At 40.1% G+C, this 27,889-nt stretch overlaps 3 protein-coding genes across 6 annotated transcripts in view; 2 read left to right on the top strand and 1 right to left on the bottom strand.

Annotated features, from left to right (window-relative positions):
• Positions 1-27,889, top strand: part of adamts13 (ADAM metallopeptidase with thrombospondin type 1 motif, 13) — a 370,029-nt gene that overhangs the window by 36,633 nt on the left and 305,507 nt on the right. The window lies entirely within an intron of this gene.
• asb6 (ankyrin repeat and SOCS box containing 6) lies at positions 131-8,138 on the bottom strand. 2 transcript variants are annotated; one of them, XM_061037657.1, is made up of 7 exons: positions 8,079-8,138; positions 7,467-7,607; positions 6,121-6,302; positions 4,485-4,591; positions 3,524-3,632; positions 3,338-3,424; positions 131-1,324 (listed from the first exon to the last, which is right to left on the bottom strand). In XM_061037657.1, exons 2-7 carry the CDS (start codon positions 7,577-7,579, stop codon positions 603-605), a joined length of 1,320 nt encoding a protein of 439 aa, XP_060893640.1. In that variant the 5' UTR covers positions 7,580-7,607; positions 8,079-8,138; the 3' UTR covers positions 131-602. The 2 variants fall into 2 exon arrangements, with proteins under 2 accessions (XP_060893640.1, XP_060893641.1); XM_061037658.1 differs by having other exon boundaries at positions 8,022-8,113.
• Positions 16,679-27,889, top strand: part of si:dkeyp-14d3.1 (transmembrane protein 132C) — a 165,768-nt gene continuing 154,557 nt past the window's right edge. Inside the window, exons 1-2 of one of the 3 annotated variants that reach the window (XM_061037662.1) lie at positions 16,680-17,508; positions 17,724-17,868. In XM_061037662.1, the coding sequence (XP_060893645.1) occupies positions 17,823-17,868 (46 nt within the window). In that variant the 5' untranslated portion in view covers positions 16,680-17,508; positions 17,724-17,822. Of the gene's footprint in view, positions 17,869-27,889 lie in introns of all 3 variants that reach the window. The other 2 variants (XM_061037664.1, XM_061037661.1) reach the window with 2 other exon arrangements.

Here is a 27,889-nt window from a genome sequence, read left to right as displayed (position 1 = left end):
CAGAGACTTTTTAGGAGACTATTCCGGCGCTGCACTGCAACTACCTGGTCTGACAAAAGCAGTTATATGATGACAAACAGAAAATAATATCATGTGTGAGGGAAAACAACAGGCTCTCAGGGGGCTGATATTGAGACACACAACAGTTTTAATCGTCCACCTTCATGATAAGCGAGAAGACACACAACTTCAACAGTACAGCGCCGTCATGTTGAGGAGATAAAATATAGATGTTGTCTCCTGTGCTGGAACAGCAGTAACAGGCTGCACTGTGAATGAAGAAGGAAATCTTTGACCCTGACAATCTGAGCAGCTTTTTGATACACAGGAGCAACACTGCCATCAGGTGGATTTCATTTTGTATTGCAGTTTTCTTCACACGTTTCAGTCCTAAGTACAGCAGTCGTCACAGTTCAATCTGTAAACATACAAACGTTTGTTCATTTGGCACAGACTGTACACGAAACAAATTTAACAAAGGCCTCAATGGCTTCCTCATTTCATGTTCATTTGAGGACAAATGCTCAGGCATCTGCACAATTTATTTCAGGCCTTTTCAGTTTTTTAGATAAAGATTTTAGGTGGAGCAAAAACTGACGTGGTCACTGCTGGGTTTGTTTGGGCTTGAAGTGTTCCCAGCCAGGCTTTGGGGTATACGAGTTCTCAGGAAGAAGAAAGTCTTTCATTCTGTCCGGTAATGGTAAAAGTTTCACTCTGTCTTCAAGGGGCCAAGGCTGAAGGTGGCTCCTTATGAACGCCCTACAGAGACATCGCAGAGCAGGAGGGTTGGCGTCTCGCTGTACAGTGCGGTTGTGCAGATCCACCAGAGCCTGAGCATAGGGATGGGGGTCCTGACCAGGTGCAGGGAGCTCCAGCTGTGGAGACAGTTGCAGCAGGGGAACGTCAACCATTGCTAAGTCGAGTAACACCTCGGCTTGCGCCAGGAGCTCGGAGGCCTGACTTTGATCCGAGCACTGCTGCAGGGAAGTGTGGAGCCGCTGCAAAAGGAGGCTGTAACCGGACCAACACGAGTCGCCGTGATAGGAGCAAACCAGAGAAGCTCCGCTTTGGATCAAGAGCACAGCCAGAGGGAAGAACAGGTCAAAGTGCTCCAGGCTGGTCTGTGTCAGCGAGGGCTCGCCATCCTCATTCATACAGCAGCTGGGGTCCAGGCCGTGAGCCAACAGCAGCCGCGTGGCTTTCAAGCAGAAGTTACCAATCTCAGCGGCGTCCTCCACACTGGCATCCAGAGCCTCCTTCACCAGAAACACCAACGAGGACTTCACTGTTTCACCGTCTACGGTCGAAGCGTTTACATCAGCACCTGCAGGGAAGACAGCATCGCTGAGAACCACAGGAGTGATCACAAACAGTCACTGAATGTTATTCCATCACGAGAACATGTTTCTTAGGTGATGTGAACTGATAAGGTTTACCAAAGTATACATACGAGTATGTTCTCCCCTATTTTAATCCCATAGAGATTGAGAAATTGCAGGAAAAAAAAGATTGATCCTGGATTTGAGTTATCAGCTAAGTTCCACAAACCCTGGGACTTGTAATTCTTTTTCATTATTAGACTCTAGAGAATCTTTCATGAGACACTCTGTGGCTGGTTACGCCTTGTGTATTTCTACTTTATGACCACAACTTGAAATGCAGGCTCAAAATCAAGACACTCCATCAATGACATCACTATGACATCATCAGGGTTATTTTCTTTTTCTTCGTTAGTTTGAAAAAACTTCTCCAGACCTGCATGAGACAAGACAACTCTTAACAAGCATATTAGTCCTCAGTATAACAAAGACAAATGATTCTCATGAGTACAATCAATGGTTTGTATTCTCTTTTCTTAAAAGATTTAAAAAATATATTATTATTCAATCATAAAATCATTTTGTTTGATGGATTAAGAAAGACGGGAAATATTGGTAGAAGAGAGTGAGGATGACATGCAGCTGAAGGCCTGTGGTGAGGAGCCTCTGCACTAGGGGTGCATGCTCTATCAATTGAGCTAAAGTGGCGCCCCCCAGTGGTGTGCTTTATTTTCTACACAAAAGAGTTGACATTTTGCCCAGATAATATAAATAAATAAAAAACCTTATTCAAGCCCAAAAAAACCCAATAAGGAACTACTTTCAGAAAAAAAGGTCTTTACTTCCCCTTACTATGCTTTGATATAAATCCTAAAGTAAGATTATATAAATCTTTGGTAGAAAGAAAGATGGCCACCAAATGTATCTACCCTTATTGATTAAGATTAAGATTATACTCTGTTAATCATGCAACACACACATCGGCTGAAATATACACATGCACAAACAGGATCCTATGGACATGAACTAATGGAGAGATGACAGAGTGACGGAGCTGCCCACAGCGGGCGCTCCTGAGCTGGTGGTTTGGTGCCTTGCTCAACCTCAGCAGTGCTCAGGAGGTGGCACCTCTCCAGCTACCAGACCAACTTCCATATTTGGTCCGCACCAGGACTTGAGCCGGCGACCCTCCGGTTCCCAACCCAAATCCCTACAGACTGAGCTACTGCCGCCGTTGAACTAACTGTTAATCTTCTCTAATTGACAAAAATCAGTTAATGAATTCTTTATCAACTCAATGAAAAGCAATTTACTTTTGCTTTTTAATCCAACAGATGGGGAAATGCACTCTCTGTTTCTCTGTTCAATTGAATACTTGGGATTATATCTCCCACAGGTTTTACGGCATCATTGACAAAGAGATGTCTTCAAATGAAAAGCTGGTCCTTTGTGTCTGATGTGAGATGCTGCTTTGATTGTGTCTTCTAATTCAAAGCAGGCAGTTTGTGTTTGGGCTCCTTAAAGTGAGTCACTTGATCTTGAGGAACTGAAATTGGTCTCTCCACATTTTCTCAATGAAGACTGTCTTTTAGTCGGAAATAATAAATATCAAGGTTTTTGTGTGGCTTTTGTGGGTTCAAGAACACTGGACATAAAAACTCAAAGGAAGAGAACGAGTCTACATGAAGGTCATTTTGTATTCAGAGGGCACATTAGTTTACTACTAGTATAGAAAGGATACAAAGAGATACTTTTAGCCCTCAGCATGCTGCATTGAAAATCTTGTCAGTCTGTCGCTTCATGTCAGTATAACAGGATTGGTTTCACTCCAAAGTGTTTGCACATTTTTCAGCCCTCCAACAACTTTATACTCTGATCTCAACATGCGTACATGTGGACCACAGGTACTAAATATCAACCCAAGTTTAAGAATGCTGTGATTTAACCTTGATCCTGTTTGAGAAGGTTTGTTAAAAAAACAAAATCAGACAAGAGTACAAAGTGAATACAGACAGTACCTCTCTCAAGTAGATGCTGGATGTTCTCTGTGTTGTGCACGGTGAGTCCATCGCTGCTCGCCAAGGCGTGGAGTAAAGGTGTTTTTCCTTGAGGGGGGAAACAACAAAGAAATATGTTTACTGAATGAATGAATGAGATTTAAAAAAAAAAGTTTTTTTAAATCAGGCCAATAAATGTAAATGTACCATGTTTATCTCTTGCATTCACATCAGCACCCAGGTCCAGCAGGGTGAGCAGGCAGGGGAGCCGTTCTGATTCCTCACCGGCAAGATCCAGAGGACTGCTCTCATGGATCTGAAAGTTAAAACATACATCATTTACTTGAAATGCTAAGTAATCAGTAATCTCTATTTACAGATTCTACAATGGTGGGCTGAATTTTCAGCACGGGGAAATGTTCTGGTTTCCGTTTGTAATACATTTGTAGTCTGAGCTGTATTATGCATTATCCACACTAATGACATACCAGCTCCTATTGGCAGTATTCTAACGATTATTTATTCATCAATACAAACGGATATCTACATTAAAGTGCAGCTAACTCACCATATTAGAGCAAACATTTAAACTTGAGCCACACATCTGCTTGATGTCGTTAAAGCCCACCTCTAACTCCCTGAAATGCATCAGAAATGATCGCTCTGACCTCCACTCAACAAACAATCATCTTAAAAGTTGATTTCTTCTCCCGACCTGACAAAGCGTAACATTTTACTTTTTACAAATCTGCATCACAATGTTGTTATTTCAGCAAACTCATTTCCTGTTAATCACAAAAGAAGTTTCTTTTTGGGCTGATTATACTGCTGCACCGAGTCTGAGGGAAGCCGATGTAAAACGTATCAATGTTGAACTGAGACTCAGCAGATGAACAGGCGCACTACTCCGGGGTGTTATGGACGAAAAAATGACAGCTTTTGTAGCTGCATGGAAAAATGAAGTCTTGCCGGGAAGTTGTTTATTGACTTGACTTGGCTTCACCAGAACTACAAAATTTGCATCGGTTCCCGGAGGAATGTATTATCTATCAGACGATGATAGAAGATGATTGCTAATATCTGACAATGATAGGTTTACAGATTGAGTAAACAGAGGTGATATAATGAGTAAAGACAGGCCAATACAAAAGTCTGACAATCGCCTCACCCGGTCTCGCTTTTCAATGTCGGCTCCGTGGCCAACAAGCATCTTCACCATGCTCGGCCTGTTCCTCAAAACGGCGATATGTAACGGATTGTAGTAAGACACGGGGTCTGCAGAGAGGAAACAAATATTCATGTTGAACAAGTTCACTTCTGAACATAGATACAAAATATAAAAGACAGATGAAGGTTGCTAACGATATTTCATTTTCTTTAAATGTCCGAGCACAACTCTACAGCCGCGTGTAAAAATCTACAATGACGGCCAAACCCAGGAGGCACAGCATCTTGAGAAAACAAGCGAAATGAGAAAACCTGTTCACCAATAGACACGCTTTAAAAAAAACCTGAAAAAATAAAGAAATACAGAAAGGAAAAGCAAACATATAGAAGCCAAGCAAACATGCTCTCACTGCAACACAAATGCATTACATCAGCTCAAAGCTGTAACACTGTAGAAATGTTTTCAGAAACAAACAACACATCTTGAGACATGTTTCAAAGGATTTTCTTCTCTATAAGTTTGTGTTTTTTTTTGTCTATAACGAGGGTTTCAAATACAGCATGTGTATGTCTCCTCAAGCTGCAGTAAGATATGCTCTTTTCATTCCCGGCAAAAAGAGGATAATAAAGTCTTACTCTTCGTTTCACATGTAAGGGAGCTGCATGTATCTGACTGTGGTTTCCTATTAGGCACTGACTGCTAGTCACTGCATGTGTCTATGTACATCTGACAATCTTTCTTAAATAACGATCAGATCATTAAGTGCCACTTACAGGATCACCCTCTGTCATAACTACATCTGCTCAAACTTAAGAGCTGAGCCTCTGACAGCTTGCACACGCTCCTAGACTCTTAACTCAAACAAAAAAAAAAGATGGCAAACAACCTAAATTAGAATGAAGAACAGAACTTGAACATTTTTCTAAGCTATATGGGAACATTCGTCGGTGATAACTTTCTAGAAAGAGGCATTCAAATAAAAGTGGAAGATGAATGAAGCAGCCTCTGCCAGGATCCGCTAATTATGTCCCCGGGGAGAGACATTTTTAAGAGCACAAGAGGTCACCACAGATAAGTTTGGATGAGCCCTGGCAGATTTCATCTCAGCGGTAAGGCTTACTGCACTTTCCGGAGCAATTTACAGAAGGGAACTGTATTTTTATTATATTTAAAATACATAAAAAGAGATGGCGGCGGGCGGCTCTGCTCATGTTTAGATGTACAATCTGTCATTAGATGTTCTGATGCATTCATGAGGAATTGGTGAGAATACCCACAGTCGCACATTGAAAGTGTAGCCGAATGGATTCACAGTGCTAGGGCTAGTTCCTGGTCAACACAAAAAAGATCCTTTGAATTAATAAAGTTTTTGCAGGTTTGACTTTCAATGTGTTTATAAAGTGCATTTGGCTTTCAAAACTTATACTAAAATAATATGCCTGCTGTTTCAGAAAAAAGAGATAAGAGAAGTGTGACCAAATGAATCCATTAATTAGATTATTCAAACTAAGGCAAGGAATTAAACAATCCTTTGTAGACTAATAGCAATGCTACATTTTGCATACTGCACTACAGGTCAAGTAAGAATAAGTGCAACAGCTGGAGTACATTGGCTTAGCTAGTTTGCATTTCTCACCTTCAAAGTTTAGATCAGCTCCATAGCGCAGGAGGGTTTCAGCTGCGTACACCAGTCCTCGTTCTGCCACCTTGAACAGGGCGTAGCTGATGCCTTCCTGGAACACTTCTGACTGGGACTCCCGCTCCAAAAGCTCTGCTAGCGACTTACGAAGACCAGCTTCTTCATCAGGGCTCTGGCCCCTGGATGGAAGAGCAGACACAAGCACTGTATACAATCCTAAAAGTGTGAAACCTGCCTCAAGTGTTCCTATCAAACACTAGAAGAGGTTTTCAGTTCATAGTGTAAGTACAACAAACAGAGCCATATATTTCAGTTAGGACTCAAAAATAAGGAAGTCACTTTTGTTCTTGTCAGTCAACATAAAATGGTATCATTTTCGTTGCTAAACGTCTTTCCCGAGTTTCATAAAACACGTACACTGAAATCAAACTCGGAGCACAGCTTAACATTCAAACTGTTAACACTACTTGCAAACTGCAGCACCACGTCTCCCCCCCAAAAAGTGAAAAGAGAGAAAGGAGAAAGAAAGAAAGCAAGCTGAAGGAAAACAGCTTTTAACAAGATTCTTTCAAAAGAGAGGTGGGCACAGCTTCCACAGTTTAAGAATGGTTTAAGGTAATACCAGCCTCTGAACAGAAGAGTTAGCACACCTCAGTGTGAGAACGAGAGAAGATTAAAACAGCTGAATTCAGCCAAGCATATCGTTTGGATCTACTAGCAAGCTAGAGTATCATCTTTGATATCAACAGATTCATTGTAAACTGTAAAGTCAGATGATATCAATGTTGTCGCGCTAGCACTAAAACTGAGTCTGCAACTTCTGCCTACAAAACAACATTTTTAACATCAGGTGAGACAAATCATGATGCAATGTTAGAAGAATCAAAGTAAACTCAGAACTGAGAAGAACTATTACAGCCACATTTTAAAGTGATGCCGACAAGTGTGGCAGAATCTAATTCAGATTTATTGTGTATTTACAGTTTATCATTAACGCCAGAATAATTTCTAATTCAATAAGCTAACAAATAAGATCACTTTTAGACAGTAAAAGCCTTTAGAAGTTAAAAAGTAAAGCAATGCTGCTAGGAATTGTTCAAATGTCTGAAAGGTGCATATATTACAAAATTGAAATGATTTTAAACTATGAGGAAACATTACAGAGATTACTTATCTTCCATGTTCAGGGTGTAAAACAAAACATAGATGTTTAAAGTCTTTATGGGTCATTTGTGTGATGGAGGTGAGGTTAGTTTGGGCTGTGGTTAGGGGTCCCAATTTGATATCTTTTCATGGGGCCCGGAGGTCCTGACGACGCCCCCTGACGACGCCTGAAGTGTTACCTGTCCACGTGAGCAGCAGCACCCCTCTCCTCCAGTCCGACGACACACATCACAGCGTCCACCAGCGGCTGATACTCATAAATAATGCGTCGAAACCCGTGAAGGAAAGGCATGTTCTCCTCCGCTCTCAGCAGCACGAAACTGCTAAAACACCAACAAACACACACACAAGTTATCAGCTGGGTGTGTCAATGTGAGAGTCACACACAGCTTCACGTTATCTCTGAACTTCAGCTGACTGATATCTTCTGAAAATGTGTTCACTAAACAAAATTAATAACTTAAACAACGTTTTGCAGAATATTTAATCTAAAAGAGTCATTTCCGCTCGCACTGCTCATGTTCAACTTTATGTATAAGTACAGTTTTATTTAAATTAATACAGCTATTCTATTCTATTTATTATTATTATATTATCATTATTATTATTATTATTATTATATTATTTATCGTTTATTAAAATACATTACACAGAAAGTTTGGCGTTTGCTAGTTAGGTAGCTAAACGTAATACATACGTAGCATTTCTAGCTGAATGTTTCACTCTTTACCTACCAAATAATGAATTAAAAGGTATATTAACAACAAGAGAGGTTTATAAACAAAACGTACACACACGCCGATGATCAACAGAGGAAGCCCTTAACAACCAGCGCCTATTTCAGTCCCACGGTGATTTCATTCCGGTTTGAAACACAGTTGTAACAAAGGTTCCCCTCTACGCTTTTTTTTTAAAGTCTATATGTTTGATCCATTGACTTCACAATAAGATGTAACGTTTGTTTTTAAATTATATTTATGAGAATATTTTCTTTAAAATCTATAATTTGAACAAAACAACTCTTGATATTTCTTGTTCTTTTCTCTTACTGGTTTGTCTTGAGATTTCCTTTACACAAATACAATAAAACATATGGATTGAATTTAATAGTCTGTAATTTTACTTATTATAAGTCAGAGTACAGTATTTACTCTAATGTTGCTGTGAGTCTATTTGTGTGTCCTGAAATGTAAGCACTCACCTGTAGGGCTTAATATGACACATGGGAATTCAACAACATCTGGCAGCGAGCACAGAAAACTGAATCAGCACAGACTTAAAATAAATATTTATTTCTGAATAGACACCCTGCTTGTTTGCTATGGTGGTATGTCAGACAATATGAATGTCTCCTGTAGGTAATTAAGAAAATATGGAAACAAGCATTACTATCAGTATTGTTTCCTGTACAAAATAATATTTTGATAGCTGTCAAATTAAATTTCAGTGAATATGAATCACAAAACACTTTGTTTTTTTAAAATGTAAAAGAAAATATTTCATTATGTCCCATTCTTCTAGAGGTCATAATCTGATTACCGTTTTATATTTTAAGTGCCTTTCAGTTCCAAAAACATTTATTTTTTGTCCATATGGCACATCAGTCTGAGACAGCAGCTTTCAGATGTTTCCTTTTTCTATTTTGGAAAACTACTCCATCCTGCTGACAGCATCTGGCTGCTAACAGTCTCATTTGTCCTGTTTAGCAAAGAAACCCCTACTGTGTCTGGGTTTGGTGACAGATGGCTCGCTTTGAGAATCGTTGAGGAGTGCTTACAAAAGACGTCATTTTTTAACACGTCAGTCTGCCTGGTTTTGACACTACATATTTTAAATGACAGTGCATTTTAACCTAAAAAATGTTGTTGCTGACATACTGTATTTTGGAAAGCAATACAGATATCTGAGGAAGAAACATTAGTCAAACAGACACAATCTTTTTTTCTGTAAAACCACCTGCAAATGCAACAAAATCCTTTTTTGTATTTTTATTCACAATGAATTGTATAAAAACACAGAAGGATGTGTTGAATATGGATTGTTTCAGTGTGAAGATAAATGCTAAAAAACAGACTTCAATACAAGGATTTTCAGTAACAAGAAAAACACTTTCTGTTTGCAGTTGTTATGGTCACCCTAAAGAGATCACTAAATAAAGCTTATTGTGTGCTTGTATTTTTTACAAAGAGGCATCTAAAATGAAGAATGTGTTGTGTAGAAAGGGTTTTATCCATGTTAGACACGGACATATACATAATGTTAATGCTTTGACTGCAGGTGTGTGTATTATGGAGCTTGAGTACAGTATCCAGTCTGCTTGCTGATAATGGTTTATATAAACTCTGTCTGTAGGTGGCAGCAGTGCAGCACAGGCCAACACATAAAGTCCCTGAGCTTGGACTCAATGGCACACATCTGTTATGATACAGCACATGCATGAGTGCACAGTTTTACACATGCATGACAGCAAACAAAAACCCATCATGTTAATGTAGACATGCTGTGCAGGAACACCAACAAACACACAATACTGAGTTAATCTGTCTGACACACAGATCTCCTCATCTGAAGAGGAAAGCAGTATGCAGTCATTTAATCAAGATTTGATTCATTCCGAAGACAAGTATTATTTTCACATCCAAGTCATCCCGTCAATAAAGCATTGCTCCCTGAACGGAAAGCAGCTCACTCTCATCTTTGTAATGGGACCGTGTGTCAGTGTCTTCTGCAATTTTCCAATCACACTTAATTTACTCTCTATTTTGGAGCCATGCGTTTATGAATAATCCACTTTAACTCTCCTTTTACTAATCTGCCAGTGATTAGTTTCCTCAGTCTTTATGCACACACCTGTCAGGCTTCCCCAGTGAAGCAGACAATCTCCTTTTTCCGCTCTGAAGGTAATTTGAACCTCTGCCACCATGTGGTCACAAGAGCATACTGTTTCTGTAAGACAACAGTAAAAAACGGATGGAAAGAAACATCCATGTATTTGGCATGAGAAAAGCAGATTTCAGTTATGAGGTGCTGTATTAATGTAGGTTCTTCAGGAGGTTTTTGAACATTAATATGACACATAGAGTCAGTGTCATTCCCATTGTTGCAATCCTGTAATCAAAAAAGATGTTGAAAACTGCTTTGCTAAAATCCCCTAAGCTACTGTTGTTTCTGCATTCTCCCTCAGGAAATCAAGGAAATGCAAGTTGTACCGCTGAGCCAACATACTCTTTTTTTGTTTTGAGTCCTCAATTAATCTTAAAACTCGACCCCATAACATGAAATAAGGCACAACCACTTCACATCTGTACAGTAATTTGACCTCCCCCATACTGTATGTCAGAAAACAGCCCACTAGGATTATAAGCATTGAAGAGTAATGGTGGTAGTTTGAGGCAAAGCTTTGTCAAAAACATAATCTTTTGTGCTGTTTGTCCTTTTCGCTTTTCGTCCATCTAATTTTGAGCTGGATTGTAGGAGGGAGGCAAAGAGGGGAAAAAGGGAGGAAGATCGCTGCTGTTCCATTCCTCTACCCCTCAGTAAATTGGCTCTTTATTAAATTTAGGTCCCATCTATCAATACAAAGAATGGTATCGAAATTACTTTGTTGGCCACAAATCGTTGGCAATGGATTGAGCCTCTGCTGAAACAAGGCCATCATTTATCTGCTTCACATTTCCTCCCGAGGTGAAAGCAAGCGGGACACAATAAGACTTTCATTTGTTCCCTCAGTGATAGATGTAACCCCCCTGAACCTCTGATTACCAGATTATTACACGTAAAATAAAAAATCTATTAAACATTTAGACCTGTTGGCACCCGCTGGATTCCCTTTATTTTTTATCAGATAGGGGTGTCAGGGGAGCTTGAGGCACAGGAGTCTCCCAATAGCGAGAAGATTTAGGCAGCTACAAAGTACCCTTGACTATGCAAAGTGTGCAGTGTGTCCCGGGAGGGTGTAGCATAAAGGAAAGTTAATTACCATGGATATTCAGTACTTTAAAGATTCAATAAAACACACACACACACACACACACACACACACACATACACACACACACACACACACACACACACACACACAGAAGTCTTCAGCCCCTAAAAAAGCTGCACACTGAGGTGAAAGGTGATTTAATACCAATGGTGAAGCTAAAGGCAGGGAAATGATAATAGAGTGGCAAGGCATTGTGGCTTGGTTTCCCTCAGTTATACAGAGTGAGTTGGAATTATCAGACCAGCAGGTCTGGGCCTAATATCCTTTTGTGCTGGAAGCATATTGCCGAGTGAAGATTGTGGATGGAAATAATCAGGCTTTTTAAAGGTCAGGGGAAGTTAAGCACACCCAAAGTAGACCATGACACATTGGAGCTGATAAGAAATAACTGTCTGTGTAAGGAAGAATGAAGAGAGTTCACCTTGTCCCATTCATGCTATCGTGATCACTTAACTGTCAGTCAAATATAACGGCACATGTGAAGCTAACTCAACCACAAATGTAGGGAAGTCTTTGCTCTGGATAGGCCACTTTGAAGAAAGAATAGTAATTCACTGAACTTCGGATAGTATAATTAAGCTTGATAGTATTGTGACATCCATCTTTAGCAAAGTATGATGTCAAAATGTACATATTAAACATTCATTCAGGTAGCAGCTTGTTAGTTTTTTGGCCACTTGGGGGCAGCAAAATCAGCAAAAAATAAGATATTATCTGGTCGAAGCTGACTATGCTAATGTATTAGCACACTTTTGCCTCATTACACATCTAGCAGATATTGATCAATATAATCGTTCATTTGGAGTCAATATTCTGGAAGGGAAAAAACATTTTTTACCACTATTGTCCAGGTGCTAATTGTCGACTAGCTACTAGCTAGTTGTGGTGTAGCATACACATTTTTTCAACTTTGTACGTTAGCTATACGGACTCAGCCCAGTGAGACTGAAACATAAACAGTAAAATAGCAGACTGGAAAACAACAAGTCTGTACTGAAATGCTAAAACACTTTTACATATAAGTGGTTCTCTGATCTATTAAGAGGAATACTTTGGCTTTGCTACCAAAAAAACAATGTAGACAAAGGGAAGTTACAGGTCCAAGTTGAAAAACAGTGTGACCGTTACCTCTGTAAAATGTTGATTTTATAATTCTGCTTTTGTACAGGTTGAACAGACATGATGTGCGTGAACTTTAAAAGTATTAAAAGGCTTTTTGAAACAGTTGGAAAGAGCCAGGCATTCTGTATCAAGCTGTTTTCATTTTTTTTGTCTGATGCTAGCTCCATATTTAGCCTAAAGGAAGATTGTGCAACGTTTTGATCCAGTAGATGTCGCCCTTAAGCACCAGCGTGAAACCAAAACAAACTGCTGTTTGGAGACACCTCCGCTATTCAGAAGCCTCCGCTCTCCTCCAGCGGCACACAACCCCTCTCCACTCGCGTTCACACAAAGGAGTTATGAATCAGAACGCACCATAAGTAAGCACCATTAAGCGCAAGCGGCGGACAAAATTGTCCTTTGCTGGAACTGCAATTGCCTGTGGCATGAATTGTTGTGTTAGCAGGCTAATGTTAGCATGCTTAAGTTAACTCATGGCTTCATATTGCACATAAATTGACACGTAATGACCGTGATCTAAACACACTTACGTGACATCCGGGCTATGTTATTCTTTTTTCTAGTCCATGACTAAAACAGCTTTATTCACAAGGCCGTAAACATGATGTAAACACTGCTCTGACAACAGTACTGCTGATGAGACTCACACTTCGCACTCACTTGATATATTTATGTGTAAAATGTTGCACATTCTCCCTTTGATGGACAAATCTGAGAGTGGTAACGGGGTTTTTATTTAACTATTAATCAAAAAATGTGTATAGTACCCAAAAGTTGTTTCAAATAAATGCATTCTAAATTCAATGAAAAGTTTTAGTTGGAGCCATTATTTGTATTTGTTTATCTCTGGATGGCACTGTGAATAGGCGCCAAGAAATGGAGCAGCAAGTGTTGTGCACTCAGAGAGGTCATCGTGGAAACACTGTGTGGTATGTGACACTGGAGCAGATCATGTAGAAGTGTGATTTTGAGTTCTTGAATAGCTTTTTTGTTGTTTCCTGTATAAATAGATTGGCATATACGACTTGAATTTTTGGCCTTATGAACTTTCTTTTTTTGAATGACAACTGTGAATGTAAAGTAAGTTTTTGGACTCACGCCATCTACAGAGGAGCCAAGCTCACAACAAACACTATAGGTGCGTCAGCAGTTTTGACTGTAGCTGCCACCTAGAGACACCCATAATTGTCTCATTTCATTTGCAGATTTAGTTAAGTTTTTACGTCTTGTTTGAGCCGTTCTGATTGCTTTCGGTGGAGTTTTGGCAGCAAAATAAGGACGAATCATTGGGGACCAGTGACTTGGCGCACTCCAGGCCATCGGAAGGTCACCCTTTGCCTTCCCTCTGGGCATCAGTCTTGAAAACAGAGTGACGGCCCCAGAGAGGCTGATAAGTAAATACAGTTTTAATGGGCTGTGGAGGGCTGGTGGTAATCTGTGCAGGCTGGGAGTGGGCAGGGCACAGAGGGCGACGGGGCATTCGGCAGCAGGATTTTTATTAATGCTATCATAGATCAGATAGGCCAGGGGAGGAGAATGAAAGGTGGTGATGAATTTGGGCCCCCTGTCTGCCATCTGACCAGAGGACAAGCCACCGAGGCTGGCTAAGGTCATGGATGAAGGATACCACCAAAAAAGAAGACACAAGGGACGATTCATTATGTATAATACAGAGGATATAGGATCGTATATACCCCAGGGAATCACTGAAGGTTATAGGGTGACAATGGGAAACTTCAGAAACACAGCCTCTAGTGTCTTTCCACTCACCCATTTGATATTCTTAACATCTGAATATCCAACAAAAATATGAAAAGAATAATACCAGAAATATATTTTAGTATCCTTGACATGAAATCTGTGTTTTACAATCCTGTTAAATAAGGGTGATCGGAGTCAGAAATTGCAGTTTGTTGTATCGTCATGTTCCTGACATTTCAGTCTTCTGTGTATTTGCACTGAATGAAAGCCTCAAGATCTTTTCCAAGACATCAAAGGCTTGAGACCTTTCTCCAGACTTCAAAGTCTCAAGACATGTCCTCGCAGAGTCTAAACATCACCTCCGACAAGACACAGTGGCTTAAATTTTTGCCTCCCAGTCCTCTTTTTAATATTGCCTCGAGTCTCTCTTGCTGTTTTGAAACTCCCATTTCCAAATCAAGTGTGTCTTATCTTTTTTTTTTGGAGGGAGATTGATGGTTTGTGAGTTTATACAGCAGTCTGAGTCAGAGTAATTTAAGCCGGGAAATGGACTTACCATATGCAGAGCTGAGAGGAGTCAGTCTACTTTCTGTAATGACTTGCAGCGACAGGAGATGTAACCTAAGCCATTCCAGCTCTGCTGGTGCTCGCTCTGATTTCCAGCAGTTGAATGGACCTCAGTGTAGAGTGGGCTTCAAGGGATTTGACTGCCTGTCAGGCTGCAGTTCGGCTACTTTTGGACGACTACCAACCTTTGTGTGAGTGATGTTTCAGCCCACGATTACAGCCAGGGAAGTGGATGCTCGAAACCAATATTTTCGTCCCCTACCTCTAATGCTTTTTGCAGCTGTACAAGAGCAAGTCTGCTTCCAAGATCAAATTGCACACATCTAGGTGGAAGCAAAGGCAACGGTACAATAAAGTGAAAAATGGAATTTGAAGTCAGCCAGAAAAACCTTAAATTATGACAAATGTGGGGGTTGTAACCATGATTTAGTGGTCCAAGAGATTTTGCTTTTGCGAACATCATCACAACAACTTAGTGGAGTAGTGTCCCTCTGCTCTATCTGGGTGAATGAAAGAGTGGCTCTATGATTTCCTTTCTCGGTTTGTTTTTCAGACATAAGTGCTGCAACCACATCGAAGAATCAAAGAAGAGTTTTCGAATAAGCTTGGCGCTGATGTGTTTTTTTATTTTAATTTTAGCTTCATTTAGGGCCTGTAATCTACAAAAAAATCATTTCAGACAACTCCATTACTTCCTTACCTTGCTGTGTGTTTAATTTGAGATAAATAAAAAAAAAACAATGCCTGACTTTTTAAAAAAAATTCCCAGTAAGTTTTAATTCAATTCATCATATCGCAAACAGCATGACTATCTTTTGTAATCCAACAATACACAACAATCCCAGCATGGCATGTATGAAAAAACGAAACAATGCTCGTAATTAGAATAGTTAGAATGGTGGCTAACTCGTGTGATATTTTTGTATCGAATGTTCATGAATCTGTTTTATCTCTCCCTCACAACACCATCTGCTCCGCACAGGAAACAAATCTGCTGCGTGGCTCACAGTTGAATCAATTATCAGATTACGGTAATAAACTTTATACCCCAGCAATGTCTGCGCTCAGTTGGTTTTTATTTTGATGAATTCATTTAAAACAATAACATTTGTAAAGTAACACAGTCCCAACAAGTCTATCTAAAGACGAACAGACATGATGCGGGCATGTTTCTCTGTCTGCATCTCCCTCCTTCTCCCCTTTCTTTACCCATCCAGTCGTGGCAGATGACCATGAATCCACCATGAGTGTAGTTTGCTAAGTGCTTGCTCATGGATTCATGTTGGGTCTCTGTAACTATTAAGAAGAAAGAGTATGGTCTAGACCTGCTCCTGAGATAAACTTATGATTTGATGCTTAATGGATTAAATGATTGCAACATGATCATAGTGCCTGTATGAACAAAGGTCAGAGCTGAAGGTATATTTTCTGTAAGACGTTTGTTGGACAACACCTAATAGATTTATCTTCTGGATGTCTTTTAAATCAAACAGAAGTTTGCATCAGGATCATACAGGAAGACAGATTTATTTCCCTCTGCAGCCCTAAATATGAACAAGTATTGAAAACGGAATAAATGGATGAAGATTTCCCAGTAGAAGGACTCTGAAAAAGAGAGCACATTGGAAAACTGACTTTGGTGCACCAGAGCCCTCTACCATCCTGCAGTGACTGACTCACTGCATCTCTCTCAGGAGAAGGTTCAGAGTCATGAAGTCATCGGAGACTTTTTTTTTTCTATTGAAATTCAGGATTGTTCCGCTCTCTTACACTTACATTTTTAATTTGATCCCCCTACTTAATACAGTTTACGTGTCTTTTGCCTTACGCCCTCCACCTCCACTCCACACCTGAGCAGCAGTTCAGTTCAGTTCAGCTCGCAGGCCACACGGGGTCACTAGTGCCTGCCAAGTGACGCAATCAAGCAATCAATTGAACATGTCCGAGAACAACTTTTTAAAGTCGTTTTTTTTCCGTCCACAGAGGGCAACTATGTGAGGAAACTGTAGGACTTTAAGTAAAGAGGCTAAGATATGGCTTTGGAAGAAAAAAAACGCGCCCCGAGAGACCTGTAAACGCACAGTTCTTAAGGAACGACGACTTTAGGTTTAATGTGATTGTAATTGGTTTAAATAGTGTTTGATTTTGTGTCTTTGTTTATTTATTTTTTTATCTCTACTTGTGAGGACTGATGTGTAAGCAGAGAGCCAACCGCCTCCCGACATGCGCCACAGTCACTTATTGTCACTGCTGTATCTGCTCGGCTCCTCTCGACGCGCATTGGACGGCTGACAATGCGTAAGCTCCGCTGGAAATGAAGCCTCCAGCCTGTGTACATAAACCTCGAAAGATGGAGGCTTGAAACCGGACTTTCGCGGAATATTTGAGCCACTTGATGCCAAAGTGTAATTAGAGCTGGCAGTTAAACTGGGAGCGGAGCTGTGCGCGCACTGCTGTGGCTGCCGCCTGCAGCTGGAGTTGCGCTCAGGACTTCACGAGACGTTGAGGTTCCCTGGGTGTGGATTTATGCTGACCCACGTTGCAGTTTGAACTTCTATACTTTTATTTATTTCCCATACATGATGCTGGGCTAGAAAGGCTTCTATACGTCCAGAAGTGTCAGACTCTCCTCACTGCAGAGCGGTCAACTTCGGGAGCCCCGGGGATGCGGAGGATACTGAGCAGACAAAAACTGACCGACTAAGAATCAGGGATTGAAAACAATTTCAGTTTGACTCTTTTTTTTGTTGTTGCAGAAAATCATTTTTTGATCTCATTTCGAATCACTGTCAACATTGATGACGATAGACGCTTCACTTCGGGCTCAAACATTTTAGCAGGTGTCTCCGCGTTTCTCTTCCAAAAATGTCTCAAATAGTGACGTAAAGCTGCGCTAAAGTTTATGATCTTTAGTTCTTGAATTTTACTGACAGGCAACACTTTATTGACCAGGCTGTCTGAACTGTTTTCCAAACGCACTTGGATTTTTGTTTTTGTAGCATTTGGAAACGCTGGATGAAGCATGAGATTTTACTCAATTGTTTTTTTCATCCAGTTTTGACGAGCGATGCCGCGAGAAGGATTTCGTCCTAATTGAGCCAATTTGTCTTCGTTTTGGGGGTGGATTCTCGCTTTCCCAGCTGTCCCAAGAAACATGTTGCATATCATAGCGCTTCAGTCGGTGCTGTTACTTTTTGGAGGTAAGCACTATTTCAGCCTAATTCATTTTCTGTCTTCTGGTCCCCGGATTCAACAGAGGGAAGGTGTCCTATCCTGGCAAATAATATGCAATCATATACATTGAATATAAACTGATGCTGATGAGGCATACATGCATGGAGAGTTTAAGCGAGGTTTTGTGTAAGGGTCACATCAGAGACACAGGGGGATCCAGGGCATTAACATCCAATGAGTCTCTGCTGTTTGTGGATTTTATTTGAATTTCTCATTCTGTATTTTTTTTTTTTTTGCATGGAACATCATTGTTCAAAACTATAGAACAAAAATACGCATGAATTTGTGTGCAGTTTTTTTTATTCTGCACTATAAAGAAGCCACTGCAGCAAGTGTCCCAAGCTCTGCACCTGTACAACAGCAGCTCTTGCCTTAAATAACATTTATCTCATGAATATTTCAATGTGACAGGGATTCTCTTGTGCAACGGAAGCCTGGGGGCTTTATTACCTTTTGACTTGTCAGGTTATTGCATCAAAATTCATCACACAGCCAATAATATTTTCATGGAAAAAGTTACAGAGACCTTCAGTGTTGAGACACTCAAAGCTCAAATCATAACATGACAAAAACTGCTTGTTTCAAACAAATGTCTCCTTTTTTTTCTTCTTTCTCTTTCTTGCTATTTGTCCAAAGTTTTTCGAAAAAAAGAATGATAGGTTAATTTCACTTTTTGTGCACATGGCATTGCTTCAGTCAGTTCGTGCCACAACAAGGGAGCAACATTTACTTTTACTGCCCTGCAGCCAGATTGTGCAGATTTAAGAGCAGTTGTGGCCTCACTAATGAATCCCTTCTGTCATGAGGGAAACGAATATGACCCAAAAGGCTCTTTGGAAAATGTTTCCTGTCAGCTATTGTCAACATCTTCGGCTGATACTACCTTTAAAGGCTTCCGCTCTTATAAAACAAATTAAACAAATGACTTTAAGTTTTTTTTTTTTTTAAAGGGCATTGTATCTGAAAATAGACAATAAATGCAATGAAAAACAAGTTTCCTATTTGTAGCTTGTTATTTTTTTTGCATAGGAACTAATCATGTGTGTAGCCAATAATTTGTTGTTTCAAACACAGGAAACACGTACACTGATCCCCTGCAGATTCAAAGGTCATGCATTTCAGGAAAGTCAGCACTAAACACTTTGAAACTGCATCTCACGCGTCTATTGTGCACGTCCACTTGGACGATGCATCTTCCTCAGATCTCAGAGGATGACTCTGATTTGACAGAGGCTCTGTTATGAGTGCTGACTCACCGGCTTCAAGTGCATCATAATGATGTTTGCCATACGCCAAGGCCTTCTCAGTATCCATACCCAGTATGATACTAATTGAGCATTGTGTGTCATAAAGCTGCAGGACACAACGGCTGACTGCGAATAGTGATGAAAATTGATAACACGCTCCAGGAAATGAGGGGATCAGATCGGTGGTAGAAAAATGCCTGCGCAGCATAATGAAGCATAATTAGGGAGGAAATGTTCTGGTGTTCTGCTGTGATTGTGACAATACTCTTTGTTTTGCAAAGAAGAAATCTAACCAGGGCAGAGAGTAACAAGACCTTAAATGCTCCCTTAAATGGGTTGAATAAAATTTCATTAGGTTAAAGCAAAGATAAGAGAAACCTGTCTTTCCTTTTAAAACGTAAAAAGTCTGTCCTCTTTAATAATTGTAGCCGATAGGTGCGTTCCAATGAGACACCTCACTTGGAATCCTGAGAAGAATATCCAATCTTCCCTCCCTTCGTCTTATCCTTGAGCTTAACAAGATCCAAAAGGGGATCAAGCAAGGATAGCCTTCAGTCTACATCTTTAAGTACTAAGCACACAGCCCATGCTGCCTCTTGTCTGGGCTGTGTGTCTGTCCTCATGCTAATATGGGATTCATGTCCTACAGGAATTTTTTTTCCCATATGGAACTCTAACATTGTATTAACCCTGCAGAGATTCTTAGTCTGCTTCTCAATGGAGAGTTTTAATCTATAATTGTCTTCAAAAAAAAAAAAGAAAAAGATCCACGGCTGTGGTCCTGTGCCCCTGTGCTGTGGCGTACATCCAGATCCTCTTCTTTTTGCCCCTGGCAGTCCTTTAAGCCCTGCGACTCGTGTCCTTGAGCAAGCAAGGACCAAGAAATGAGAGAGTGGGGTGACATACTGCACACCAAAGAGGATGGTGAAGCCTACTTGAAAACTTGAATATGACTCAAATCACAGGACTAAAAGGTGGGTTTATGGAAAACTGTGTGAGATAATATCCAGTGTAATATCATTTAATATGTCTGTTCTCTTTATGTTAGGTCTTTTTAGAATTAAAGACAATCACATGTCGACTAAAACCCCTCTCACAGATGAACTCCTTGGCTGTAATGAGTTGTCCTTGGCTTTGACACATGATGGTCCCTCTCGGCGGGAGATTTTCCCTGTCGGACTGGAGGACTGTTCTGTGGCTTTCGGTAGAAAAGTCTGGATAAAGTTGGGGTGAAAAGTGTGTCAGTGTGTGTTCCCATAATGAAGCCCTCCCGGAAAATTGAAGAACATTTTCTAAGGGCATAGTGCACGTGTGAAAGGGGAGGAAGAGGTCTGAATTCAGTATTCAGATGGAAGTTTATATCCTCACTTTTCTCCCCATCTGAGGGTTGTACCGCGCTGGAAGAATTTCAGGAAATCTCAATTAGTAAAAGTTGACAGCTCATCAGTTCTACTCGTATCAGGTGCATGTGGTCGTTAACGTTTGAATGAATCTCCGTCTAAAGTGAATTTGCTCTGGATAAACACCTGTGTTGTAATTTGTGTGGTTTGTTGGTACTAACTCGGTTGCAGTGTTTATTAAAGGCTGAGAGAACATGAAAGGAGCAGAAGAAATCCCTGGCTTGGTGGTATTTTTATCCAGGCTATCTTACAGCTGTGCCTGAGTACACTGTGCTGCGCTTCTGAGATCAGTGACAGAGGACACTGATAAAAAGAGGCAAATTTTTTTTCCTTCTCTCAAATTCAATTTGGCTTAGGTGTTTTCTGTAACTTCCCGTTTTACGAGACTTGAGGTGAAAAGAGAATTGCAGTAACAGCTTGGCGTTAGTACCGCCGTATAATTACCAACCATTATAAATGTTTAAAGCCACAAGTTTGTGTGTGCGCCTTTCTCTCTTTAATGACCATTTTATGAAGCGCACTGAGTAGGTGGACTCCCTTGTACTGCTCCTTCATGCTCATTATATTCAAAGTGTGTGTGGGAGGCTTACATCGTAGCTTCCCAATCATTGAATTGAAAGAGGGCTTTTGCCCCCATAAATTCATATATCATCAGCGTAATGTCGTATAAAATTTAACAAAGCACATCTGCCCTCTGTTAATTGGCTTTTTTTATAATTGCTGTTATCTCACTTTCAATTTAATCAGGTTTAATTATTAGGAAAGGTGAATGGAGGAAATCTGTGTAAAAGCTTTAAAGGGAGGGATTGTGAGTGAGTGAGTGTGTGTGTGTGTGTGTGTGTGTGTGTGTGTGTGTGTGTGTGTGTGTGTCTGAGGAGGAGGAGGGGGGGCCACTGAAATAATTGACAAACTTGCTGATGCAGTGTTTGTGTGTTCTCTCATCAGTGGATAGTAGTTGTCTGAGCAGCAGACCTCCTCCTCATAAATCTATCTTGGAGTTCACAGCCAGACTGTGAGCTTCAGTCACACTGCGTCGGTGCGATGTGGTGCAACAGAGTGAAAACACCAGAGTCGAGCAGCCGGCGTCACACTGCACACTGTTTCAAAGTCTGACTTTAATGTAAAGAAATGAATTCATTGTTATTCATGAACTCGGGCTGCACTGCAATTTCAATTTAGAATTGCTAGATATTACATTTAGAACCTTTAATATAAAAAAATATATCCTGGGTGTAGTGATTGAGGAAATATTCTGTGAGACTGTGTTGAGGCCATAGACTGTGTGAAAAGACGGACGATATGACAGCTCTGCAAAAGTCATGCTTAAATATTTGGGGGCCCCCTCTACTGATTGGCTGCAGTACAGGTCATAAGCTCCGCCTCCTCTTTAACCCATGTCCAGATTTGACATGGGTTAAACACATGTAAAATACCGACTATCTTACCACAAAGTTCCAAATCTATAAAAATAGGCAGGGGTTGTCTCATTCCACCCAAACAAGGAGATTAAGCTACTCCTACATCAGCTAAAGCCTGGGTACTATGTTGAGGGTTGAGGTTAAATGTTATATTAGAACTCTGTTTCAGAAAATTTTTGATTTTTGATTTCATGGTTAATAAGTCCTACCTAAATGTATTCCAATCATAGGGGGACAGTTAACTTAATATTGTCGCCTGACATCTCCCACCTTACCTGCTTCAATATTTCTTTTATGAATTGCAATAGAATGAAATAGAGAAGTTATTTTAAAAAAACATTTTAATGGAATGATTACACACAAAAAATGGGACTTAAGACACAATGATCACGGAGCCTGACGGTTATATCAGTGAACACAACTTATGTACCAAAACTTGGCCAATTTCATATTCACATCACATTTCATGCTTCATCACTTTTACCAATTGTTTCAAAACACACAAAAAGACTCTCCATTTAATATTTCTACCAGCCCACCCTAATAAGTCTCAGCTGGAACCCAACCTGTTTCAACATATGAGCAGAATAAAAAGACTCTTTTTTTCTCTTAAAGCCGATGACAGAAATACTAATATGTTGCAAATTTGAATCCTGGTCCCCCTAACACTCAACAGCTTTCTGACATACAAAAAGCCACAGCAGTTAGCTGTCTGGTTGACATGACTACCTTTTCAAAGTGACCGCCTCCATGTGGTAACATTAGCACAGGCACATGTGGAAGTGTATAGTGTAGACCAAATGACACATTTCTGCAAAAGGAGAACTGGCACTAAACCTTTGTTCACACTGTGATGCATTTGATTATGTTTGGCTTCAGTTCTTATACATATGCCTTGATGTTTTCTTCTGTTTACTTTGCTCTCTTTTGGGCTTTAATTCAATCACAACAACATCTTGTACAGAACAGTTTCAGCCGACTTTACTTCAACGGCTGAAAGCTAAACCCTTCTTCTAACAAGCTCTTCCATTAACACTGCTAAAATGTCCTTCTAATATTGAGTCAAAATACTTTATATTCTGCAGAAAAGAACCCTTAAAATGTAAAAGACATTTCATTGTTTTTACTGTAAATGTCTGTGTTGCCTATATAACAGCTTGACGTTTGTACTCTGCAGGGAGAAAATACTGTAGATCTGCACCGTTGTGTTAAAGATATTAAATAAAGGGCAATTTTAAAAATTGTCAGACGAAGAAATGGATGATGTTTTTATTACTTTAATAAATTATTAAAGTGCCATTAGTATCGGAACTTCATTTGAAAAGAGAACTGCTACAACAGCATCCACAATATTAGATATTTATGTAATATATTGTGCATTAGGTCTTAAACAATATGGATAAAAACAAGTTATTTATTTCCTTTTGACTTTGGGTCTAATGTGCTGCACAGAACAGGAGAAAACCCCATTTGTGCTTAACTTATTTCAATGAGGAGAGACTTAAGAATGAACAATTATTTATTAGACTCCATCATGACGACTTCATGTGCTCAGAGGGGTAATGAGGCCGACAGCAGGATAGGATACCCCCTTATGGAGTCTAGACCCTGGTGGTTGTGGTGATAGAAGATTGCAGGATTTGATGAGGAGTGGGTTTCTGAGGCTGTATCTGAACTCTGCTGAGCTGGACTGGAGGTTCCTGGGGCGGAGGAGGGTATCAGCGATCGCACTGAAATGACAAACTGACTGTGGAAGAGAGAGAACAGGTTTAAACATTTGACTGCGCCAGGATGATTGGTTGTGAGAGGTTGTGGCAGAGTCGGGTTGGATTATTACTTAAAGAGTAAACGCCCATAATCAGCTGATCACCATAGCAGGGAGAAGTGGAAGAGAGGGAGTGGCTTAATTGAATTGAAAATTGAAGAAATGTGTGAGAGAATATAACCAGTCTTCCTGCTTGAACATACGCTGAGCTCCATATGTCAAATTTTAAAATCCATATATAATTATAACGCCTACCAAAAGCTTTTTGTATGACTAGTATATTTTTCTTCTGTTCTAGCATAGATTTTGATATGCCACTCCTTCCTTCCTCCCTGTCAGAAGTGATGAATCCATAACTCAGAATGGTTATGCATTTTTGATTTGAGTAATCACAGGCAGGTGGCTGGACAAAAGGCTGTCACTACATCTGAGACAGGGCAGTGCTCAATTGTGTGCAGAGCTGCCGCTGTCTATCAGAGGCATCAGAGCTTAATGCATTAGAGGTAATGATCTGACAGGTACATATTGTCAAGGCCCATTGACTTCTTTGTGCTGTGACTGATTGATTGTTGAGATTATGTTAAAAATGGAAGAGACGCATGACTACCGCAGGACAGTGCTTTGCTCGTGCAGCAGAATGCTGAGCAGCAGTCTTTAAACTAGCATTGAATTTTAATTTGAAAATATATTAGTTTGATCCCTCCAGCAGTCCGTTCAGTTTGTGAATAATCACTTTTATCTGCTGTGGCTGGAACGAGACTGAAGGGTTTCTTGTGCGCTCTCATGTGTGACAGCAAACCGATGTAAAGCTGCATGAAGAATGGATTGTGTTGGATGGAAAGGTGCCTCTGACACAGCACTTTTATAATACGAAACAAACAGCAGAACCCTAAAGTAAAACCTTTCTGGATATAAAAGAAATCTCTGTTTGAAATCAGCATATACCATCAGTGAAGCAGCTCTGGGCTTTTCTTCTGTGGTTGATCACTTTGAGGACCTTTCTCTTTCAAATGAAATGATGTGCCTAAATGTGCTTCATTAATATTGATTATATTTCTTTCATATTGCTTTAGACAATAAAAGTTCCAGTTATACAGAGTATCAAAGCACTATCACAGTGGTAATACAAAATATTGTGCAATGTCATCTGCTGTTTCTGCCATCTGCCTTTAAAAAAACATAATAATAATAAATCATTTATATTATTAAATAAGCAACTATTATGTTTTTTCTTCAGGTAAACCTCATTAAAACATGAACTAACAACAGAGTAGCTCATAGTTGGTTGAATGTTTCCTGGTATGGATGTATTTGTTAAACAATAAATCATATATCAAGTAGAAAAAATAAAAATGTCAGTGTTGCATAGTTTGTCCAACAGAATGCATGGGCTCAGTTCATAATTATTTAACCCAGAGTTATATTGGATTGGGCATATTAGGGCGGCGAAACAAGCTGCAAACAAAACATTGCTACATAACTTGAGAACGACTTTCAACTTGCTTGGAAAATGTTTGCCTCACATCCTGATACATACTAACAATGACATTCATTGAAGTTGTTTTACAAGTAGGGGATGAATATTCACCTGTTTAGCTCTTTTAAGTCTCCACAAACTCCTGCAGAATCATATCTGACCCTTGAACTTCTAAACACTGAACAGTAAAACTTGGACTTAGTCTCAGTGATGTCACCCACTGGTTTCTTAAGAGGCATTTTGAAGCTAAATGATGGTCATGGCCATATTAGAAATGCTGTCTACCTAACTTTCAGTGAATCTAGTGACACACAAGATGTGTTGTTGAGGCATTTCTGTAGCTTCCTAGTAAACAGCTATAAATACTACCCTGTTGATTAAATCAGCCACGATGAGCCTAAAGTTTACAATCGAGGAACTGCAGTTTTTTTGCAGCCTGAATTGCTCAACTCTGGAGTTTTCTAACAAATGTAACGTTAAAGGAGCAATATGTACTGTAACTCTGGCACCTAGCATTTAAAATGGGTACTGCAGTCCAAATTCAAAACATTGGAGAAACTGTCTCCCCCCCCGACCCCTCCTCCCTAGAGTCGATGAGCTCGCAGGTTGACATGTCGTGGAAACTGAAGCGTCAGTATTAAACCAGCTCTTCGTTGGTCTAGAAACCTTTCTGCGTTCTAACCTCTCTCCAGTTTTCAAAAGCATCAATATTCATCCTTGTTTTAACATGTTTCTGGTCTAGGAGTTTTTTAGAAAATGCAGAGGGTTTTTAGGTCCGGTAGAATCAATTATATCTGAACCAGTTCGCCTGTCAGCTTCCATGGCTGCAACACCTGTTGGTTGGCTGTTTGCCTGGCAGTCTGCCTTAACTGGTCAAAATGAAAACAGACCATTCAGAACTGGAATCAAAACTTATAATATCCTTAATGTCTGATGATATAGTAAGGTAATTTTATGATTTAATTTAGTCGATATCTTACATATTGGACCTTTTAACTATGAAGCTCTCTTCAAGCTCCACTGTTTATTCAGATTAATCAATCAATCAATCAATCAATCAATCAATCAATCAATCAATCAATCAATCAATCAATCAATTCAGTCAGTTTTATTTGTATAGCCCCAATTCATAGTGTTCAAGTGTTATCCCAAGACACTTTACGAAAAGAACAGGTCTAGACCGTACGCCTTGTTGTTTAATTTACAAAGACCCAACATGAATCCACCATGAGCACAGCACTTGAAAGCAGAGTTACTGTGGCAAGGAAAGTCAACCATTTAACAGGCAGAAACCTTGGACAGAACCAGACTCACATGAAACAGCCATCTGCCACCACTGTGCTGAGAGAGATGCAGAAAACAAAAGAAAGGAATAGAGACAATCCGATACGTTACTTTTCGTTCCTGTATAATAATGAGATTATTTCTAATGTATACACTAGTTTTTATTTATTTTTTTAGTCACTATCTACCCCTGAAGCACTACCAGTGATGTTCAGTTTTACTTCACGTTAGCTAACCAAAATGCAATGTTTACAGTATGCCAGAGGTTTTACTGTCTGCAACATGAAAGTATGTCTTAGACCACTCACTGTATCCTTTTTGTTTTTTTGGGGGGGTCCTGGCAAATTAATCAGCCCATCATTTTACTTTTTCCAAAATACTTCACTAGACACTCTAAGTCAACCAAACCCAACCTGAGCATGAGTTTCTCCTGGCTGCCTTCATTTTGAGGCTCAATACTCCACAGAAATACCTCTACAGAATAATCATTTGTTCATTCACTACAACTCAGTTAAATGTAAACGGCCTGAAGTACACTGTGACCAGTGGCTGGATGGTACTTGGTCTAATTGGAATTCCATTGTTATGTGTGTGTCTCCAATCAGTTCTGACACAATCACTGCTTCCTAATCAGTGTGAAAGTAATGACCACCTCAGAGTACAATCAGTGTACAAGTTAGTCTGTCAGAAGTGGCTCTAACTTAATGAACACCCTCGAGTGAAGTCTCTGATTCAGCGAGACTGTTTTAACAACTTCCTCACACACACATTAACTCTCTGGATCTTAAAAGCTTTCTTCTGATCTATCTCCTGAATTTGGAAATATATGTGCAGTTAATTGATACGTGTTCAGCTGTCATGTTGCCCTTGTTGTCCAGCAGCCTTCATTCCTCTGTTTCTGGCAGCCTGGAGTGTTCATGCTGCTTTGTCTTTCTCATGCAAGGGGACAGTGAGCGGATGCCGAGGGAGGATTAGATTTGTCCAGTCACAATATAGACAGTGTGGCAGGAGTGAGTCATTGGCCCTGTGGTTCTCAGTGGTGTCGCTCGGGCCAGGAGGGGCATCGCTGGCAAGCAGCTAACACTGCCAGGGCTAGTTCTGAACCGCTATCAGCTCCTGCAGACCCTGCTCTTTAACCCAGAGGTTTGAAATTTCACTGACAATAGATGGAGACCCACAAGCCGAGACAGAATGACCCCGATGATAATGAAGGGTTAGCCTTAAAAATATTACAGCTTTATTCAAAACGGGAATAAAGTGGTGTAAGGATGTTAATGTCTGTCTTTCCCATATGCTCGGTATTAGAATTTGGATAATACGCCATGCTAGTTTTATGGGTTTATGAATTAAAATGTCAGTCCGTCTACCACTATGGCCAGAACTAACTTATCACATT

The sequence above is a fragment of the Labrus mixtus genome, chromosome 5 (assembly GCF_963584025.1).
Source record: "Labrus mixtus chromosome 5, fLabMix1.1, whole genome shotgun sequence".
Taxonomy (NCBI): Eukaryota; Metazoa; Chordata; class Actinopteri; order Labriformes; family Labridae; genus Labrus; species Labrus mixtus.
The sequence above is the reverse complement of the archived record's forward strand: the minus strand, read 5'-3'. Positions and strand labels throughout refer to the sequence as shown.